The 22,274-nt window shown below is 38.1% G+C and overlaps 1 protein-coding gene across 1 annotated transcript in view; it reads right to left on the bottom strand.

The window, feature by feature from the left end:
• LOC138815865 (ras-related protein Rab-2A) overlaps positions 1–22,274 on the bottom strand; it is an 81,793-nt gene that overhangs the window by 39,279 nt on the left and 20,240 nt on the right. Inside the window, exons 2-3 of the mRNA XM_070005243.1 lie at positions 14,593–14,664; positions 7,111–7,178 (exon numbers count right to left, since the gene is read on the bottom strand). Coding sequence (XP_069861344.1) covers positions 7,111–7,178; positions 14,593–14,664 — 140 coding nt within the window. The remainder of the gene's footprint in view (positions 1–7,110; positions 7,179–14,592; positions 14,665–22,274) is intronic.

The raw sequence follows: 22,274 nt of genomic DNA, 5'->3' as shown, positions 1-22,274 counted from the left end.
TCGTTTTGCTTATGTGGTGCTAAGGAATTGAACCCAGGGCCTCATGCATGCAAGGCAAGTGCTCTACCACTGAGCCACCTTCCCAGCCCCGAGACAGAAATCTTTATAAGGCATTTCTGATAGTAGCTCATCATATAAAAGAGAAAAATGCACTTAATGAAACAAAGAATGGCTGTATAAGCACCAGGAAGCAAACCAGCTAGAATCAGGAGTGCCAGACTGGAACATGAGAATCTTTCATCTAAAAATAAAAGGGTGGTTGACTGCATAAAAATGTCAGTATGATACCCAAAATGTCAGTATGATACCCACATACATGTAATAAGTTGGCCTTGAAGTAATAGGCATGCATATTTTCAGAAACACCTTGAATTAGAATCAGTGATAGAACAAGTTTGAAAGACCTTCGTTTTCCAAATGAGTCATTAAATCAAAGAAACTTGACCATTTGCACTGTTTAAATCTTATTTACATAAAAAAGAAAAGAAATGCCTCCTAAAATTAAAAAAAAGAAGAAGTTCTGAAAGGACAGGCGAGAGGAACTGTGAAACAGTGCCTGCTCCTCTTCCATGATGACTCCAAGCAAAGGTATGTGAAATGTGAAATGTGTGTCATGTGAAAATGCAAACAAATATGTTCTTTTGTGGATGTTAGTTCTCAAAAAGCAAATATAATTTTTGAATTTAAAAAGTACCTTACTTACAATAGTCACATCAGTTCACCTAACGTCCCATAACTGCTGACGTCAATTTTGTAATCCAGGCTGGCAACTCGTGATCATCTTTCCTCTATTTTTCTCTACAAAATATATACTTTACATATAGTATGGCACTGCCCAAAATTTTTAAAGTAGCTTGCTTGGATTAAAGTTCTAAGCTCTTAAGAATCTGACTTCAAGAAGTTTTTTTATTACTCAATAAATGTTTTGTAGCCAGGTGAGATATAATATACCTGTACTCTCAGGTGTGGGAGTCTGAGATAGGCAATCACATGGTTAAGGCTACCTTATACTATCTATACTATCTGGTGAGCCTCTTAAACACCCAATAAATAAGTACATAGATTAAATGTTTGTTCATATAGTTGATTTTTTTCCCCTTCTACTGGTGCCTGACTATTCTTGCTTTTATATATGTCCTTAACTCCCTGCCTGAAAAACTATCTTTCTCTACTTGTATGATTTTTATTCCCTTGGAGAATTAGTTTCAACCTCTAATTTGTTTTTCCACAAAGCTAGGCAGCTTGCCTAGCTTTTCTGCTATCGTTCTCTCCTCACAAATCTAAAGGTACTTTCATGTGGTCTTTCAGTCCTAATACTATTGATTAGAAAAAAGGAACATAATGTTCAAATGTGCTTTTCCTCTTTAGTTCTCTTTGAGGGACAGTCTAATTCATAGTAATGAGTGCATTTATAGTAGGAAGTAAAATATGTTATCATGATTGATCCCCAAGAGCCAATGAAGCTAGAAAACTAAGAGGTAGGTGAGTTAATTTTACCATACTACTCTTACTTTTTCATTTCTAGTTATCTATCTCAAAACTTGAGCTATATAAAACAGGAAACAAGAACAAAATAAAAAATTGTAGTCAAGTTATTCACTGTCTAAACATCAAACTCTCATATACTTCTAAAATTGCTATCATTGGGGCTGGGGGTTTAGCCCAGCGGAAGGGCGCCCGCCTGGTGCACGCAAGCCTCTGGGTTTGGTCCTCAGCCCTGGAAAAAAAAAAAAAAAAGAAAAAGAAAAAAGAAAAAAAAAAACCTTAAAATTGCTATCATTAAATGATTTTGAAATCTTCTACCCAAACCTATTTTGGATGACAATCAGATTTCAGAGAAGCAAACTGATTTTTAGGCTGATTTTTATTGACAGAGAGGATGGTGCCAATGTTAATTGGACTATTTAAATCTGGACTTTGAAAAAAGTTTCTGATAGAAACTAAAGCAGATCCTGGGAGGATAAACTAGAGCTGTAAATACCTAAAAAGAACAGTGGTTGCTGAATGCTTTAAAATGTTGTAGAGGCACATGCCAGTGGTTTACATCTGTAATCCTAGCTACTCAAAAGGCTGAAATCTGAGAATCGAGGTTCAAAGCCTGCTGGGAACAGGAAAGTCCTTAAGTTTTAGTTCAAATTAAACACTTGAAACTGTGGCTCAAGTAATAGAGCATCAGTCTTGGGGGAGCTTTTTTTAAAAAAATATTTTTTTACTGAGATTAAATGATTACATAAAATTCACAAATTTCACAGTATTGTGAAATAGTGATAGTTAAAGACACAAATGTGTTTGTGTCTTGTTCATAAGGCAGTGTCATTATCATGTTCTATAATGTTTGTGAATTCTATGAGATTACACAATACAACTATGTCTTCCACATTCGGTGATATGTACATTTCTTTCCTTTTGCTTAGTGTAAGCTGTTCTCTCTTTCCCTCTTATTCCCTCCCTCCCATCGCTGCCCTTGCTTAGTTTATCAATGTTCAGTGCAGCTGATGGGCCAATCTGTTTTATGTTTTCCCCTGTTTCCTTCTGATTCTGTGCCCTCCTTCTAGCTTCTTGAGGGGAGATTTTAAGTGTCCACAGAATTTTGCTAATAATTTCATTAGCTCTTATTTGATGAGCAAAACATTTATAAATATAAAAAGGTGGATAGGGCCTCACAGAAAACAGACTTCTCTACTTCTTTTTTCATTTACTTAATCTGATTATCTGGTTGACATATTTGGCTTTGCTTTAAAAAAAAAAGTCTCTTTAGGGTAGTCACTGATAGATTTTTATAGTTGTTTTCAACTGCAAAACTGACTTGATGGTGTGAAGAACTCCAAAGAGTTATCTACTGGCAGATACATTAAAAAAAAAAAAAAAGAATACAAATCTCTAAAACAAAGCTTTAAGAAATAACTTTCTAGCTGGGCAGATGGATGGTGGCTCACAAATATAATTTTATAGCTACTAGGGATGATAAGATCAGAGGACTGTGGTTCAAAGACAGACCAGGCAGATAAGTCTTTGAGACTCCATCCTCAAATAACAAGCAAAAGCCAGGCTGGAGGCATGTCTCAAATGGCCGAGCCTAGCCTTGAGTTACCAGGCCAAGCAAAATACAACTTTCCTTTTCTTCAGCCCTGGTTGGCTTTTAACTTGAAATGTATCTCAGGCTGACCTCAAATTTATGATCCTTTTGCCTTAGCCTCCTCAGTGCTACAATTACAAGCATGACCAACATGCTTAGCTAAAATCAGGAATTGGTCACTGGTTCCTAAAACCATGCATTCTATGAACTCTGGAATTCTTTGGTAGAGGTTATGATGTGTTCAATGGCACAAGAGTCTCTTTTCGACACAGAGGAAGAAAAACACTACTCTGTCTTCCTAGAGAAGTACAAACAGGGGTTGTCTTCTATTTCCCTCTCATATTGTCTAGCTTAGTAAGATTTCTTTTTAAAGACTTCTCCTGGGAGAAAATAAACTAAAAACAGGAGATTTTACAAAAAGAGACAACTGGGGAATGAAGGGCTTGCTCATGTTTAAGCAGTATTTTAAGAATAAAACAATAGACAAGGGTTAGGTGCAGTGTCATACACCTGCAATATCAGCTACTCCGAAGGTAGAGATTGGGAGGATCTTGGTTCCAGGCCAGATAGTCAAAGCAAACACCTTAGCAAGACCTTATCTCAACTGACAAGTTGGACTTGGTGGCACGGGACTGTGATCCCAGTTGGGAGGAGGAATATGTAGGAGGTCTATCTATGGTCCAGGCTGGCCCAGGACAAAAAAAAAAAATTGCAAGTCTCTCTCAGAAAAAATAGGAAAAAGAACAAAGGGCTAGTGCCATGGCTCCAGTGGTAGAATGCCTACCTAGCAAACATGAGGCCTTGAGTTAAATCCCTTGACAGCACCTCCCCCCCAAAGAAAAGAACAGTAAAATAAACTAGAATTACAAAACGAGGTAGTTTGTGCCTGAAGTATAGCAGAGTAATAATTATTTTCCTTTTCTGAAACTATGCACTTGGTAGATGTTTCCTGAATAATCAATGATGCTACAACTTGTTTAGAGAGAATTCTATTAAAATTTATTTTAATTAAATATAATTTAAAAAAATTATGTTGTACTGGGAAGGTGGCTCAGTGGTAGAGCGCTTGCCTTGCATGCTTGAGGCCTGGGTTCGATTCCTCAGCACCACATAAGCAAAAAGAAAAAAGCCAGCAGTGGCACTGTGGCTCAAGTGATAGAGCGCTAGCCTTGAGCTGAAGAGCTGAGGGACAGCGCCCAGGCCCAGAGTTCAGGCCCTACAACCGGACCCAAAAAATAAATAAATTATGTTTAACTTTTTAAAAGTTTTTTAAATTATCTTTAAATAGTTGTACAAGAGTTTCCATTTAGCAAAGCAGTTTATGAATATCTCGATCAGTCACCGTTTTCAACACAACATGAGATTCTATACTTAGTAGTATAGTAAAATTTACCAAACACTGTATCTGTCACTGAGCAAAGAATGCAAGATGCAAAACTAAATCAGATATAGTTTCTTCCCTCACCATAAGGAAGATAAATATATGAACAAAAAACTAAGAACTTTAATAAAAATATACATAAAGTATCATGGAAAGAATATCTTATTCCCATGGGTGTCTAAAAGGCTTCAGGAAAGAATTAATACCTATGCTGATATTAAAAGGAAAAAAGTAAGCAAAGCAAATATTCATGTACATAAGGTATGAAAACTGTGTTAAGCATACCAAGTAGTCCAGTTCTAACTATACCACCCTAAATGATATGTTTGGGTACAAAGTTAGTGAAGAAAGCAATCTAGTTTATATAAATCACTTCTGAAAACAAACCCTCTCTTAATATAGAAATACAAAATATGAAACCTCTAGAAAAAGATTGTATGTATCTTTTCTTTTCTTATCTTTTTGGCAGTACTGGGGATTAAACCTAGTACGTGGAACATGCTAGGCAAGCACTCTACTTCTGAACCCTTCAAACAGTTTTGAAATCCTACTGAGATAATGGAAATCAAAGTTTTAAGGTGTTTTAGGCTCAGGAAGGATACTTAAGAAATAGTAAAAATCTTCACTAGAGAGGAGGAGGAGGTCAGAAAGCAACAGAACTAAGAGTTTAAGAGAACTCTAGCCAGAGTAGGATAGAGATGCAAAGTTTACCATTTAAAAGACAATTGTGTTGGGGCTAGGAAGCTGGCTCAGTGGTAGAGCGCTTGCCTTGCATGCATGAGACCCTGGGTTCGATTCCTCAACACCACATAAGCAAAAAGAAAAAAGCTGGAAGTGGTGCTGTGGCTCAAGTGGTAGAGCGCTAGCCTTGAGCTGAAGAACTGAGGGACAGCGCCCAGGCCCAAAGTTCAGGCCCCCACGACCGGACCCAAAAATAAATAAATAAATAAATAAATAAATAAATAAAAGACAACTGTGGGAAACAGGAAATATTATAAAACTAGGGTCTTTCAATTGCCCTCAGGAACTTGCTGGGTCTCAAATATCCAGTCTCTAAGACTAGGTATTTTCCACAGTTCCTTCTTTGAATTGCTACTGTATAAACAAATAAGAAACTAAAATTAAATCACTACGGTATACAAGATGACTGCATACTCCATATTTTAATATTTCATTAGAGATTATCTTTGCTGATACAAGACCTTTGCGTTTTTTCCTCTGGGGTTTTGTGAAAAAGTCCTGATGCCCTAGAGTAGTGGTATGATCAAAGTGTGATCTCAGAACCCCAAGGAGTCCCTGAGAAGCTTTAAGGTCCATGTGGTTCTTTTTCCTACGTACCTATTTGTGTGAGGCTGGATTTTCTTCATATACTTCAACTAAAATCATGTAAGACTCAATGCAGAAGCAGATACGAGAATCCAGTGTCTTGTGTTAGGTAGACAGTAGAGAGATTTCAAAATCGTAACATGATACCACTCTTCTCACTACAAAATATAGTTGTTCTTTGTTTTTGAAAAATACAGTTAATCGTATTGTTTACCTTATTAAGTAATGAGTTTAATACTTTTTTTTTTTAATGAACAGGGCTAGGGGTATAGCTTAGTGGTAGGGCACTTTTCTATCATGTATGTAGCTATATACTTGGGCTAGATCCCCAGAATCACAAAGGAGAAAACAAAATTGAATATCTAAACTATTTCTCAGCTTTTTAGTATAGTAAATACTTATAGCTGTAAGCCATACAAGGTAAACTGTTTGGGATCACTATTGAGTTCTGAAATCACCAAGTTTGAAAACTGCTGCCTTAGAGTGTCCATAGTAAATATACCACAATCTCACTTTTACATAGGTGGGAGAAAAGAAAAATAGTCACAGAAAAAATTTTTCTTATTTTGGACTTCAGATGAAAAACTATAAAAACCATAAAAACTACACAGCCTAGCCCGGTGCTGGTGGCTCATGCCTGTAATCCTAGCTACTCAGGAGGCTGAGATCTGAGGATCTCGGTTCAAAGCCAGCCTGGGCAGGAAAGACCGAGAGACTCCTATCTCCAATAAACCACCAGAAAACCTGAAGTGGTGCTATAGCTCAAGTGGTAGAGCGCTCACCTTGAGCTGAAGAGCTGAGGGACAGCGCCCAGGCGCAGAATTCAGGCCCCACAACCGACAAAAAAAATAAAAACAAAAACAAAAACCTACACAGCCTGTCCTATAGCAGGTGCTCACTGAACAGGGTAATGAAAAAAATTATTCCAATAGATTAAGAACAAGGTGGCTTTAAGTGGTGGTTAGATTAAGCCATACTTAATAAACTTCAGGGTAAGTTATTTATGGTACTGAAAATCTTATTTTACTTCATATATACTTTAGACATTCAATTATTTTTCTTAAAAAGTTTTTTTCTGGAACATTTCCATTTAGACATCATAATGAATACCCCCTTAGATTAAAAACACTGGTTTCCAATACCTTGGAGAAGAATCACGTAAGTTAAAAAAAAAAATCCAAAAAACAACAATCTTCTCTCCTACATTTTATTTAATGGCTGTAGGGTTTAGTACCTAAAAAAGTTGTAGTAGGAAAAAAAAACACTAAAAACAAGCATCCAAGGTACTTTCATTGTGGTCATATAGTATTATTTTTGCTATACTTACTGTATCCCATATCTGAAGTTTTATCTGTTTCCCATCAATGGTTATCATTCGAGCACCAAACTCTACACCTAAATAGAGCAGAAAATGATGTGTTACAAGATATTTGGCATATATTTCACATTCAAGGATTAAAGCACAGAATGTTTATTTCCAGAATATGCTATGCTATATGACATACAGATCAATTTGGAAAAATATTAACTTCTATCCTTAAAAACTAAGTTAAGCAGAAGTACTAATAAAACTTAAACTAGAAATATTTTTTAAATATTATAATAAATATAATAGATATCTATTGACTGTGGTCTTCACTAGCAAGGCTTAAATTACTTCAAATTTTCAGTAGTGAATGATGGAATAATTTTCTGTACATGTTTTTCAATATGTATGTCAATGATTATAGGAGGACTGTAGATTAAAGGAATATAGACTTTACACTTACAAGTTTCTTTTCTTTTTTGCTTTTTACTTGTATTTACCATTTCTTTAGAAAACACTCATTTAATTATGAAAACAGGAGAAGATCAGAAGTCAAGATGGCAAGGCATATGGTCCCTAGAGATGTTAGTAACCCAGGAAGAACACTACTCCTAGTTCTCAGAAAAAGGACATACTGCCCTATGTCAAATTTTCTTTTAGTTAACTGGACGTGGTGGTTCACACCTGTTATGTCAGTACTTCATAGGCTGAAGCAGGAGGATCCCCTGTTTGAGGCCAGACTAAACTATAGTTAAACCCTATCTCAAAAAGAAAACAAATCCAGCCAGGTGCCAGTGGCTCATGCCTATAATCCTAGCTACTCAGGAGGCTAAGATGTGAGGATCATGGTTCCAAGCCAGCCCAGGCAGAAAAATCCATGAGACTTGTATCTCCAATTAACTACCAGTGGCGCTGTGGCTAAAGTGGTAGAGAACTTGCCTTGGCCTGAGAGACAGAGCCCAAGCCCACAGTTCAAGCCCCATGAGTGGTAAAAAAATAAAATAAATAAATAAATAAATAAAATAAAGAAAGAAAGAGGGGCTGGGAAGGTGGCTCAGTGGTAGAGCACTTGTCTTGCATGCATGAGGCCCTGGGTTCGATTCCCCAGCACCACATAAGCAAAAAGAAAAAAAAAGCCAGAGGTGGTGCTGTGGCTCAAGTGGTATAGCGCTAGTCTTGAGTTGAAGAGCTGAGGGACAGCGCCCAGGCCCAGAGTTCAGGCCCCACAACCGGACCATAAATAAAAAAGAAAGAAAGAAAAAAGAAAAAAAGAAAAAGAAAAATCCATCTCAACCTCTCCTATAATTCCTTCCACTATGATTAGACATGTAAGAAAGGTGATTTGTCTGTCCACAAAATAAAATTCTACATTTTAATGCTTATTCCATCCTAGACCACACTCAGTGCCAATAAGTTGATGATGACGGTTATGTTTCTGAGGCTTAGAAACAGGAAATCTAGAGAAGAGAGACTCAGGAGTCATGATGTACTAGAAAGAAAAATGCAAAAATATAATTTGTCATATAAAACTATTTACAGTGTTTAATATATTCACATCTAAGGCCACAGGGTAGGGACACACATGAAAATACCACTAATAACATAACAATGAAATACCTGAGGGGAAAAACTGGCTAAGTGTGGTACAAAATTTTTTATTATTATAAAGGTGATATACAGAAGGGTTACAGTTACATAAGTCAGGTAAAGAGTACATTTCTTGAGCTGGGAAGGTAGCTCACGGGTAAGAGTGCTTGCCTTGCATGCATGAAGCCCTGGGTTCGATTCTTCAGTACCACATAGGTGGAAAAAGCTAGAAGTGGTGCTGTGGCTCAAGTGGTATAGCACTAGTCTTGAGCTGAAGAGTTGAGGGACAGTACCCAGGCCCGGAGTTCAGGCCCCACAACCAACCAAAAAAAAAAAAAGAGTACATTTCTTGCTGGGTCCTGGTACCTCACGCTTGTAATCCTAGCTACTCAAGTGTCTGAGATCTCAAAATTGTGGTTCAAAGTTAGCAGGGCAGAAAACCCATGAGACTCTTATCTCTAATTAAGTACCAGAAAATGGGAAGTGGAGCTGTGGCTGGAAGTGGTAGAGCGCTACCTTTGAGGAAAAGAGCTCAGTGCCCAGGCTGAGTTCAAGCCCCACAGTTGACTAACAAAAAAAAGAAAGAAAGAGGGGGGAAAAAAGAATACATTTCTTTTTGGTCAATGTCATCACTTCACTGGCTCTCTCCCAACTCTCTCCCACCCATCCCCATCCACAAGTTACATAGTTCATTTTCAACATAGCATTCATTGAGTACCACTGCTGCATTTGTTTACCTTGTCTCTCCATTTCTGTGCTCCCCCCTCACTCCCAAAGACAAATAAACAAATAGGACAAAAAGAAAACAAAAATAGCAAAAAAGAGAAAAACCTCTTATCTTCAATTTCTTGAGTTCATTTTCATAAATATTATTTTGTATGGTCAGATGCACATAGGCATTGTGCCTTTCTGTTCTTCTCTTAAAGAGACTATCCTCCCTTGGTCTCACTGTGTACGCACAAAAGTTTTTTAAATAATACTTACAAGGAAAGAATAAACAAAATTGTATGTGCCAACAAGATATCTAACACAGAAGCCTTTTCATAAACCCATTCCTTCTACTCACAAAAGAAAAGGAAAGGAGGAAGAGGGCAGGGAAAGGAGAGGTGACTTTTAACCATAATCCAAAAATTATCTACACTGCTCAGTGGGCTTCAAGACTTCTTCAATGTATAGTCAAATTTGCCCCAAGAATGCCACTGATAACAAAGGTGGGTGAGCAAAACAATGTGGGCAAGCAGATGACCCCTGTGGAACTGACATCATCAGGAGACAATCATTGACTGATGACCATTCAATTCTAGCTGATGAAAGAGTTAATAAAACTTCTGCTATTTCAAGCTCCTGCTTCCTGACCTCTAAAAAGAGCTTTGCTTCTGCCTATAATTAAGGCCAAATCTTCCCTCTCCTGCAGGCTCTAAATACCACTCTAGATATACTAATGCATTTCCTTTTGCTTATACTCATTCCTGAATACACTCAGTCTTTTGTCATATCCTTATAGTTAAACTACAGGTCAAATCCAACAACTCAACATGGCTGGAGGAAAACACAGTGTTATGTTAACTAGTCTCATTTTAAATTTATGGATACTAGTTTGAAGTGAACCTTTAGTGCTGCCTAAGAATTATTTTAGATGGAATGCACTTACATTCCATTTGTTCATGAAACTACACTGTACCTTCTCTTTTTTTTGGTCAGTCGTGGGGGCTGAACTTTGGGCCTGGACGCTGTCCCTCAGCTCTTTAGCTCAAGGCTAGCACTCTACCACTTGAGCCACAGGGCCACTTCTGGCATCTTTTCTGCTTATGCGGTACTGAGGTATTGAACCCAGGGCCTCATGCATATGAGACAAGCACTCTGAGCCAACTTCCCAGCCCCCTTTCTTATTTTTTTAAGTATGCAGTACTTTCTTTATTTTTACTCTTAGTTGATAACCATGGTTTTTGTTTAACTAAGAAACAAGGAGAGGCAGAGGAGTTCTTTCTTAGGTTCTACCTGTGAAAGACCTAACCAGGCTCAAGATGCCACTTTAGCAGTTCTTTTTTTCTCTGGCCATAATTTAGTTTTTCCATTTTGATGGTTATTCCATTATTCCAACTTCTTTTCCAGCTTCGAACCTTTTCTCTCATTTTACAAGATTCCTTACAAAGAACTGTCCATATTTTCTATTCCAGTTTCTCTCCATCTACTCTTTCATGAATCTATTCTAGTTAATCCCTTACCTAAGATGGACATATCAAACTACATATTCAGCATCTCTCCTCTCTGTCTAGTAAGCATCTCAAACTTATATGTCCCAAGTAGCTCCCCTACCGATATTCTAAAGTATCCATTTTTCTCTACTTTTGCTTTTCATTCAGCTTATTATAGTATTTATAATATTTGTGAATCAGAAAGACAAAAAAATTGTTGTATTATTATCTTTACGTGTTAGGGAAAAAGTAAAAGAGAAAGGGAGAATGCAGACAGAAGAATTGTAAGTTAAGGAGTCAGTGGTTCATAAACAGAGTAAGGAATTGATCATTATAGTAGAAAGAAGCTTAAGGACAGACATTACCCACTATTACTAATTTGGTAACCACGTTGTACAAAGTGACTCTGGACTCATAGCCAAAGCTGACAAAATAAGGGGTGAGTAGGCCTGAACCAACTTGAAGCAATGAACTTCTTGTCCAGGGAACTTGGAATTGGGTTAAGAGAATTTCTGTTATTCTGAAAGGTATATGAACTTTGGAGTTACTGATAATGATCACTGTCCATCATAGAGAGGGAAACCAAAAACACTGGTTAATAAGGAGAGAGAACTCAAGGAGAGATGAGGAAAGAATGAGATAAGAGGAAAGAATATAAGATTAAGGAAGAACTTATTGTTTCCTCCTTAAGAGCTACAAGCTCTAGTTCCAGGCTGATTTAACTGTCTCCCTCTTTCCTCAGTTTCTGTGAGACACAAATAAATTAATAAGTAATAAACTCTCCTTTTCCTTAAAATGAGTTAGGTGGATATTATTTATTTAGATGAGGGGAGGGAGGAGAGACATCAGAGTATAATCAGAAAACAAGAAACCAAACTTAAATATTTAAGTACTAAGGGAATTTAATAGAAATGCTATAATAAAGGAAGAGCCAAGAAATTCAGAAAAGAGTTGGGGAGAAAGCCCAGAGATTAACTATAGTAGGAAGCTGCTACCACACAGAGGTTGGGAGGAGAAATTGGTGTTATTTGAACTTAGGAGACCATCAGTGGGACCTGCCAAGCAAAGGGCTGGAACTATAGTAATAGAAAATCTGCAGTCAACTTAGGATGACAGTAACAGAGAAAGACACCCAGCTTTTCTTTTCTTGAAGCTTTCTATTTCCGAGTGTCTGCTCCCAGGCAGCTGGCAGCTGGCAGCTACATGGGTTACAGTTTTCCTAGTAACTGTCTTCAGTCTATTCCCTCATCTCTATCAAGTACAGCTTATGCCAATTTCCAACAGCAGACGTAGGCCCATCCTCTCCATTGGGTGTGCCACAGGATGGCAAATATATACATTTCAATGAAAAGGAAGAACACTTTAATTTCATATTCTACATTAAAAACACGAGTTTTGTTAGCTGTCTTAGGATTTTGTATTGTCTAATGTGGTTGCAAAGGTTTCAAATCTATCGAGCAAAGAGTAGACCCTACACACAAAAGTTAAAGTTAGGAGGACCAGTATGAAACACTATTGTCTGTTTTAACCATCATTACTATACATATTTATTTGAAACTTTCAAAATGAAAATATATCTTCTTATTGACATTAGTTGTTAAAGATTTCAATATACTCATGAAGTACATGTGGTTGGTTGAAATTATTGATATGATAATCTTATTCATGAGTTCCATCTATGATTTTCTGTTTTTTGGGTTTTTTTTTTTTTTTTTTTGTCGGTTGTGGGTCTTGAACTCTGGGCCTTGGCGCTTGTCCCTCAGCTCTTCAGCTCAAGGCAAGCACTCTACCACTTGAGCCACAGCACCACTTCTGGTTTTCTGAGTGGTTTATTGGAGATAAGAGTCTCACGGGCTTTCCTGCTCCAGCTGGCTTTGAACAGTGATCCTCAAATCTCAGCCTCCTGCGTAGCTAGGATTACAGGCGTGAGCCACCAGCGCCCAGGTATATCTTTGATCTTCTATTTTTAAAATGCATAGCATATGAGAATCAACATGCCATAAATCTAATAAATTCAACAGAAAATAAATAGTAACTGAAAAGTCATTAAACAAGATTATGTTTTTCTTTTCTTTTTCTTTTTGTATATTCACCTGAATAGTCAGGGAACTTCCACCTATTTTATTTAGGTTTTCTTTTTTTTCAAATTCCAACCAGAAAAAACTAAATACAATTGGAAACTAGTTACACACTAGTTTTACTCCAAAGGAGTCGGTCATGGGTCATGGGTGCTGTCCCTGAGCTCTTCAGCTCAAGGCTAGCACTCTAGCACTTGAGCCACACACAGCACCACTTTCATCTTTTTCTGTTTATGTGGTGCTGAGTAATCGAACCCAGGGCCTCATGCATGCAAAGCAAGTACTCTACCACTGAGCCACCTTCCCAGCCCCATGTTTTTCTTGATATTTGACAAATCTCTAGTTGTTAAAAGTCTATGGTATAGAAAAATCTCCACTTACATTCCTTACCTTTCAGGATATAAATGTAAGTTTTAAACAAACAGGACAATTACAAAAACCTGTTAGATTTTCACTCAATTTTTAAAATTTTTCGTTGTTATTAAAACGTGATGTACAAAGGGGTTATAGTTATATAAATCAGGTAGAGTACATTTCTTTTTAGACAATATCACCCCTTCCTTGCTCTCTCCCAATTTTTCCCTTCCATCTCCACCCACAAGTTGTATATTTCACTTTCAATGTATTGTCTAATGAGTACCACTCATTTCAATTTTATACCTTTGTATATTAACAAAAGTAGGCAGTATCACTATTCTAAATAGTAACAGCTATTACTTACTGGGTATTTCTTAGAGTAACTATCTTATTTATTCTTCACAATTACCTGATGATAGTTTTTCTTAGTTAATAATTATAGGTAACCTACAACATTTATTAAGTGCCAGTACTTTACATTTAATATTCAGTTACTTATACTCACAATTATTTTGTGGGCTTGGCATTACTGTTATTATACAGATAAAAAAAATAGAGATGGAGGAGTAAAGTGACCTGAACATATAGTTAGCAAGAACTTGATTCAATTTCCAATGAGCTGTTCCATAATCACTATTCTCATGATGAATCATGCTGTCTATCTATAGTTTCAGTATACATAGTGGCACATGCCCATAATCCCAGCCACTTGGAGGTGGAGGCAGTAGGACCAAGAGTTCAAGACCAACCTGGACAATGTTACCAAGACCCAACCCCAAAAACAAAATTTAAAATTTCAAAAGATTGGGAGTATGGCACAAATGTAACTTGCTAGTAAAGTTAGAACATTTGCCTATCATGTCTGAGGCCCTGGGTTCAATCCTCAGTAGGTTGCTGGAGAGAGAGGAGAGGAGTTTGCTTTGTCATTAATTAAAAACAACTGAAATCTTAAACAAAATTAGTGTCTGTTGTATTCTAACAACTTGTGAAAAGTTGGATAACACTTATTTTTATTACACTTTGTTTCTAAAGCTGGGTGAAACAGTGCATGCCTGTAATCCCTGCACTCAGGAGGCTGAGGCAGGAGGAATGAGTTTACAGAGCAAGACCTCGTGGGAGGGAATGGAGGATAGAGCAAGACTATATATTACTTATTTTTTAAAAAGAGACTAAATTCTGAATAAATGTAGTTTCACTGATTTTGGAATCAATAGTAACAGAATAGATCCCCTAGCATACCAAAACTACTCTAAATTTTTTATGTTTTTCTCTTTCATAAAACTTACCAATTGTGAGGTCATGCACGGGCTGAAACCTCTTGTCTGTAAACTGTAGCAACAAGCATGATTTGCCTACACCTGGAAGAAAAAAAACAGCATACAGTAAGGTCCAAAACTCACAGAAGTGAAGAATTATTTTACAAAGGCAAATAAATAGGCAGCCAGAGTTCTGGTACTACTATTTCTCAGTGTCTAATTTTTTTTTTCACCATGTCTTCTTTACCTTTTCTTATTCACTCAGCATTTAATGTCAAAGTCAGATGTGACAGCTTAACCCCGGGTTAAGCTAGGAGTGATAGAGATAGATCTCTCCTAGTAGCCTCTACCACAGTATTTTCTCTGTAACAGTGAAAATATTTTAAAAATACCAAGTTCTCCTTCTTTCTTTCTTTTTTTTTTTGGGAGGGGGGGTCCAGTCGTGGGGCCTGAACTCTGGGCCTGGGCACTGTCCCTCAGCTCTTCAGCTCAAGGCTAGCATAGAGCTCTACCACTTGAACCACAGCACCACTTCTGGCTTTTTTCTTTTTGCTTATGTGGTGCTGAGGAATGAACCCAGGGCCTCATGCATGCAAGGCAAGCGCTCTATCACTGAGCCACCTTCCCAGCCCCAAGTTCTCCTTATAGTTTAGTTTATCACATATACCTACAGACAAGCCAGTAATGGTTTGGAGAAAAGTAGCATGCTTTTCTTTTCTTGCAAATTCATTTCATAAACAAAAACAACCTTAATTTCATTTCTTTCCTCTACTAAATCTGACCTTATAAAGTTCATGGATAACTTCTAAATTCTAAAATTCAAAGGAAAAAGTGTTTATAATCACCTTATTTGACCTCTAAGGGCGTTAGATATTGAATACTTACTTTCAACACAGGTCCACTAAGAAAAACTTCCTCATTCCTTCACTAGACTATGTTTAACTTAAAGTATCCTGCCTTTGTACGAAACACTAAAAACTTAAGACTCAAAGAGAGAGTCGTAGCCCCCTCCCTCTTCCCCCACAGGGGGTGTGTGTGTGTGCTAGTTTTGGGAATTGAACCCAGGGCTCAGAGTTGTAGCCCCCTCCTTCTTCCCCCACAGAGGGGTGTGTGTGTGTTTTGGGAATTGAACCCAGGGCTCAGAGTCGTAGCCCCTCCCTCTTCTCCCACAGAGGGGTGTGTGTGTGTGTGTGTGTGTGTGTGTGTGTGTGTGTGTGTGTGTGTGTGTGTGTGTGTGTGTGTGTGTGTGTGTGTGTGTGTGTGTGTGTGTGTGTGTGTGTGTGTGTGTGTGTGTGTGTGTGTGTGTGTGTTTTGGGAATTGAACCCAGGGCTCAGAGTCGTAGCCCCTCCCTCTTCTCCCACAGAGTGTGTGTGTGTGTGTGTGTGTGTGTGTGTGTGTGTGTGTGTGTGTGTGTGTGTGTTGAACCCAGGTGTGTGTGTGTGTGTGTGTGTGTGTGTGTGTGTGTGTGTGTGTGTGTTAGTTTTGGGAATTGAACCCAGGGCTTCACACATGCTAGGCAGGTGTTGTGTCACTTAACTACATTCCAAGGCCCCTGAAAGGAGGTCTTTGTGAAGTGGCACTTAAACTAGGATGTTCAGTGAACTCAACAAGAAAAGGGACTATGAACATTTTACCCCTTGGGGTTAAGCACAGAGAAGGTACTTGTAATTTTGCTGAATGATTTAACTTAGGGTCAAACACTAAACATTGCTAAAAATGCCAATAATAACAAATTTAAAAAACTGTAAACATGATTTTGTTTTAGGAAATAGTTTTTTTTCAAAATTCTACTAATGTTTGTGAAGATTATGGAGCTAGGGGGGCTAAGGTTCAAACAGTACTGCCTGTCCAGCAAATGTGAAGTACCAAGTTCAAATCTTAGTACCACAAAGGGAAAAAAAAAGTATTTTTTAAAACTCTTTTAATAGTCTTTCAGGTACAAGAAGACAAAAGGGTAGTTTTTCTAAGAGTGGGTACCAAGTATACAAAAGGAATTTGTTTTATATACTAAACAAATATATCCTATATACAAAATCAAAAATGAAAGGAAAATTACCATAAATTATCCATATGGTATAGAAAAAATTAGTTAGAGATCACAGATTTCACTGGTAGTGCTGACGTACAATCCCAGTACTGGAGAAGATGAGGCAAAAGAGTCATGGGTTTGAGGTGGGTTTAAAGTGAACACAACAAAATAACAAAAACTTCGAAAACTTACTTCATTTGTGTCCACTCTCCTGCCTAATATCCTCCCAACCAATCCTTCACCCTACCAGAAACACAGGAAAATTAAATTCAGCTGTACCAATATTTTCTAATGCCTGGAAGTGTTACTCAATGGACCATACTAACAAGAACTTCAGAAACACACGTCTAATTCTTCCTTTTACTTATCACCAATCTCATCAGTTCTCTCTGAAATGCCTTCAAGAATTCCATGCCCTCCTTACCTTCTTCCTTGGTGCTTTAGTCAATTACATATTCAAGGGGCAAAGCTAAGCAGGCAATACATGGGTATACTGTACATTTCAAGAAGGATGTTCAGACTAGATACAAATTTGAGACTTCTCCGCAAAGAGTTACACTTAAAGCTTCAGGAAGAAAGGAATCAGGGGGGAAAAAAAGATAAAGACAAATCACATGCTTGTTTGTTAACCACTGAATTAAAAAAAAAAAAAAAAGCAATCTTTTTTTTTTTTTGGTCATTCATGGGACTTGAACTCTGGGCGTGGGCGCTGTCCCTGAGCTCTTCAGTGCAATGCAAGCGCGTTAGTACTTGAGCCACAGCGCCACTCCAGTTTTCTGGTGGTTTACTAGATAAGAGTCTCACAAATTTTCCTGCTCAGGCTAGCTTTGAACTGTGATCCTCAGATCTCACCCTCCTGAGTAGCTAGGCTTGCATGCGTGAGCCCCTGGCACCTGGCTATAAGCAATCATTTTGGACAAAGACTGACATAATATTTCAGAACCTTTTCTTTGGGCTGAAAACCAGGATTTAAACTTTTACAACAAACTTCTGAGAAGGACCTCTTTTCATTTTATTTTCATAGTGAAGCAAATCAAACCCCCGACCTATGCACATGCTCTACCATCAAGCTTCATTCCCAGGCCTAGGAATCCCTCTTACTTATGCTCGCATTGCTACTCATTATTTGTCTAAGTCAAGAATGAAACTTAAGGGGAAAAAAATCTAGTTTTCTTTTAAAAATTCTTGTGCAGGGATAAGATAAACTAAAACCAAGTGTGAGCTGGGTGAATACATCTATCTCTACTCAATCTTTTAATCTGCACACAGACCAGACCTTTATAGATCCATTCTCTTCTCTCCATGCAAAGATATCCATGCTTGACTTTCCAACATCACAAATGCCTTCCCCTACAGTCCCATATGAAATAATTCCCATCCCAAATCACCTTCTAGTTTTCCATCATTATCACAAAATCCCAAACTTATGCTCAGACATCATACCTCTAGAGATTCTTGTTGAATTGTCAGCCCTAAATGGATAAACCACTTGGCCTGTTTATGTATCATTTTCAAAATAAGGATAATATCTAATCTAATAGCTGTGAGAATTTATTCAGTTAACATACTTAAAACACATAGGAACTGTGTAAGAAATACTGCACAAATTCATTATGGTGTATACCTACTAATCCCAGCTCTACATGACTGAGAGCAGAGGCAGGAATGAAGCAAAATTCTGAGGCCAGATCTTGGCATAGTTAGTGAAACACAACCTTAAAATGAAATTAGAACAAAAAGGGTTGGAGATTAGAATGCTTGCAAATGCAAGTTACTGATTCTTAGTAACTTAAAAAAAATTACTGGATATTGGATGATGGTGCTTCATGCCTGTAATCCTAGCTACTCCAGAGGCAGAGCTCTAAGGATTGTGGTTCAAAGCCAACAATGGCAAGAAAGTGTGAGGCTCTCATCTCCAATTAACTACCAAAATGCCAGAAGTAGAATTGTGGCTCAAGTGGTAGTGTGCTAGTCTTGAGCAAAAAGGCTCAGGGACAGTTCCCAGGACCCAAGTTCAAGTCCCAGAACACACACACACACACACACACACACACACACACACACACACACACACACACACACACACACACACACACATGCACACACACACGCACGCACGCACACACACACACACATGCACTATTATCTTATGAAACAAACAACAAAAGAGATAAAATAAACATACATTTTTCCAATTATTTATTTCTTTACCTCCTCCCAAGCTTTCTCCAAATGTCCATGTTATCTATTCTGCTCTTAATCCTATAGAAGTAGTAGTATTCCATGTGATTTTGTTGTTGCTTTGTATGTCCCTCCCCCACAGTATAACCCGTTTTCACTATATTTGATGTTGGTATAATTTGGGGAGGGGAAGGAAAAAAAAAACAAATTGTTTAAATAGGGATACAGATTGACCCACTGCAACAATGAGATGTACAAGACTCTATGTCGAAAAACGAACTTTACAATTTAGGTAGGGGGGGGCCGGGGGGGGGTAGCTGAGGAGGTGGGAAAGAAGGTAAGGGAAAAACAAAGGAGGAAGCAACAATGCTGGAAAAGAAATGTACTCATTACCTTGCTCATGTAACTGTAACCCTTCTGCACAGCATTTTCACAATAAAAAACTTAACTAAAAAAAAAAGTAGTATTCCTTTACTATTAAAATTAGAACCAGCCGGGCGCTGGTGGCTCACGCCTGTAATCCTAGCTACTCAGGAGGCTGAGATCTGAGGATCGCGGTTCAAAGCCAGCCCGGGCAGGAGAGACCGTGAGACTCCTATCTCCAATAAAACCACCAGAAAACCGGAAGTGGCGCTGTGGCTCAAGTGGTAGAGTGCTCGCTTTGAGCTGAAGAGCTGAGGGACAGCGCCCAGGCCCAGAGTTCAAGCCCCACGACCGACAAAAAAAAAAAAAAAAAAAAAATTAGAACCATTCTGAGATCTTTCAAATCCTTTTCTCCCTCCTGAATCTTTTGTACTTCCCTCTTATTGAGTCTTTTCCTCAGGGGACATGTACACTCAAGTCTCTCATCTTCAAAACATACCAACTTCTTTCAAGGCAAGATCAGTCAACTTTTACAAATAGAACTATCATTAGCCTTAACTTTAAATCAAAATTTGTTTGAGAAGGCTTAAGAAAAAAAAAAAAGGTCTGACACAAACAACTGCTTTGAGATTTTGCAGGAGTATCCAGATGGCAAAGGCTGATATCTCAGGATTCCCTGAAGAAAACTATTGCCCAGGCTCCATCTCTCCCCTAGCTTACAGAATCATCACTTTTCATGAAGATTGCTGTGGTTTGTTTTGTTTTGTTTTGTTTTTGTCAGTCATGGGGCTTGAACTCTGGGCCTGGGGGCTGTCTCTCAGCTCTTCAACTCAAGGCAAGCGTTCTACCACTTGAGCCACAGTGCCATTTCTGGTTTTCTGGTAGTTTATTGGAGATAAGAATCTCATGGACTTTCCTGCCGGGGGGCTGGCTTTGAACTGCAATCCTCAGGCGTGAGCCACCGGCACCCAGCTAATGGTCCTGGGCTTTTTAACATCTGTTATTATTTCTTTTATTTATACTACTTTTCTTCCGGGTTAAAGTCACTGTCCCACTATAGGACACAATGTTACTGAGAATGGTGGCATAAATATGTAGTCTGTGTCAAACAATTACAACCTCATTAGAAATGCAATCCTGAAGATCTACACCAGAGACTCAATAAGTCTTTGAAGGGTATGTTTGCAAATTCCTCTACTGATTTTTAGGCAAAGGACCTTTCCCCATAAGAAACACTGGATTAAGTGCTGTTTACTTTTCCTTGTCTTCTGCCAATTTCAAGATTGTTAAAAATTTGTGATAGCCCTGTTTTTACAAACACAAGACAAAAAAAAAAAAAACCACCTTCATTTGAAGTATGTATAAGTGCTGGAGCTTATGCCTAACTACTTAGAAAAGTTTTATGTGGGTATCCTTGACAGGTGAGTAAAGGGAGAAAGTGAAGTTAAAAAGAAGGAAAGGGACTGGGAAGGTGGCTCAGTGGTAGAGTGCTTGCCTTGCAAGCATGAGGCCCTGGGTTCGATTCCTCAGCACCACATAAGCAAAAAGAAAAAAGCCGGAAGTGGCGCTGTGGCTCAAGTGGTAGAGTGTTAGCCTTGAGCTTAAGAGCTGAGGGACGGCGCCCAGGCCCAGAGTTCAGGCTCACCACCAGACCCTCCAACCCCCCCCCCCCAAAAAAAAAAGGAAAGAAAAATATCTGTGACTGAACACCCTCTCCTGTCTTGGAATATAAATAATCCATGTAGAATTCTAAGTTTTTGGTTGGAAATGTGGCTTAAGTTGTAGAATCCCAGTAGAGGAAGCAAGCCAAGCAAGAGTGAGGCCTTGAGTAAAAACCTTGGTACCAATGAAAAAAATAAAAATTCATACCAAAGAATGGACAGCCCTGAAACATAGAACTTACGACAGAGAGGTGGCAAGCCTGGATTTAAATATTATGTTCCTTTTGCTGCCACAGAGTTAGAAAAAGAAACATGCCCAAAGCAAGACCCAAATATATGATTCTCCTGCCTCATCCTCCTGAGTTGCTGACTTTGCACCTAACAAATATCACAGAATTTTACTCTTTTTCATGCTATCATTATTGCGCCTAACAAATATCACAGAATTTTACTCTTTTTCATGCTATCATTACAAATGGAGAAAAAAATGGAACATGAGAAACAGTAAAGTCATGCTATCATTACAAATAGAGAAAAAAAAATGGAGCATGAAAAACAGTAAAGTCTGCCTTCTAAAATAGAAAATTAGGCTGGGTACCAGTGGCTCACACCTGTAATCCTAGCTACTTAGGAGGCTGAGATCTGAGGATCATGGTTAAAAGCCAGCCCAAGCAAAAAGGTCTAGTCTCCAATAAACCACTAGAAAACCGGAAGTGGCGCTGTGGCTCAAGTGGTAGAACGCTTGCCATGAGCTGAAGAGCTGAGGGACAGCTCCCAGGCCCTGAGTTCAAGCCCCACAACCGACCAAATAAAGTAAAATAAAATATTAATAAATTCAGTACGAGAAACTGGAAAGAATAGAGGTTTTACAGTACAACATCACTATTCAAAAATCCATCTGGATTACTTCATAACCCGAGACATCTGTCAAACTAGTTACCATCCATGTGGGGTAGCCTATGCCTGAAATTCCAGCACTTGAGAGGCTAAGATAGGTGCATCTCAAGTTTGAAGCCAACCTGGTCTAGATATGAGGACTTCTCTTGGTGGCTGGAGGTTCAAATGGTAAAATATCAAAGTATTCTACAAATTCACAATTTTAACACAAAGGTTAAACTAAGGATTGTCAAGATTCACTGAAAGAAAAAAACCTCATCTGACCCTGAATAAAGTAATTAATATACTTAAAAATTAAAGAAATCAATTATAATTTATTATTTTTCTTTTAAACAGACTGATTTTAGAATTATTTTCAGGTTGTTAGCTATAATATTGTCCCCTTACCTCCAGAAGATCAATATTCTCCTTTCTTTAAAATTTTTTAAAATTAATTTATGGCTGATATTTTAATTGTATACCATTGCCCTGATAACTGACTGTAGTGGGTAGAGTAGATGTGGCACTCAAAGAGATCAGTAAAATTCTAACTCCAGAACCTGTAATGTGACTTTATTTGGAATACCTTTGCAGATGTAAT

This window comes from Dipodomys merriami, unplaced genomic scaffold (assembly GCF_024711535.1).
Source record: "Dipodomys merriami isolate MVZ:Mamm:240054 unplaced genomic scaffold, mDipMer1.0.p SCAF_676, whole genome shotgun sequence".
NCBI classification, from domain to species: domain Eukaryota; kingdom Metazoa; phylum Chordata; class Mammalia; order Rodentia; family Heteromyidae; genus Dipodomys; species Dipodomys merriami.
Note: the sequence above shows the minus strand (reverse complement) of the source record. Positions and strands in the feature narration are given on the sequence as shown.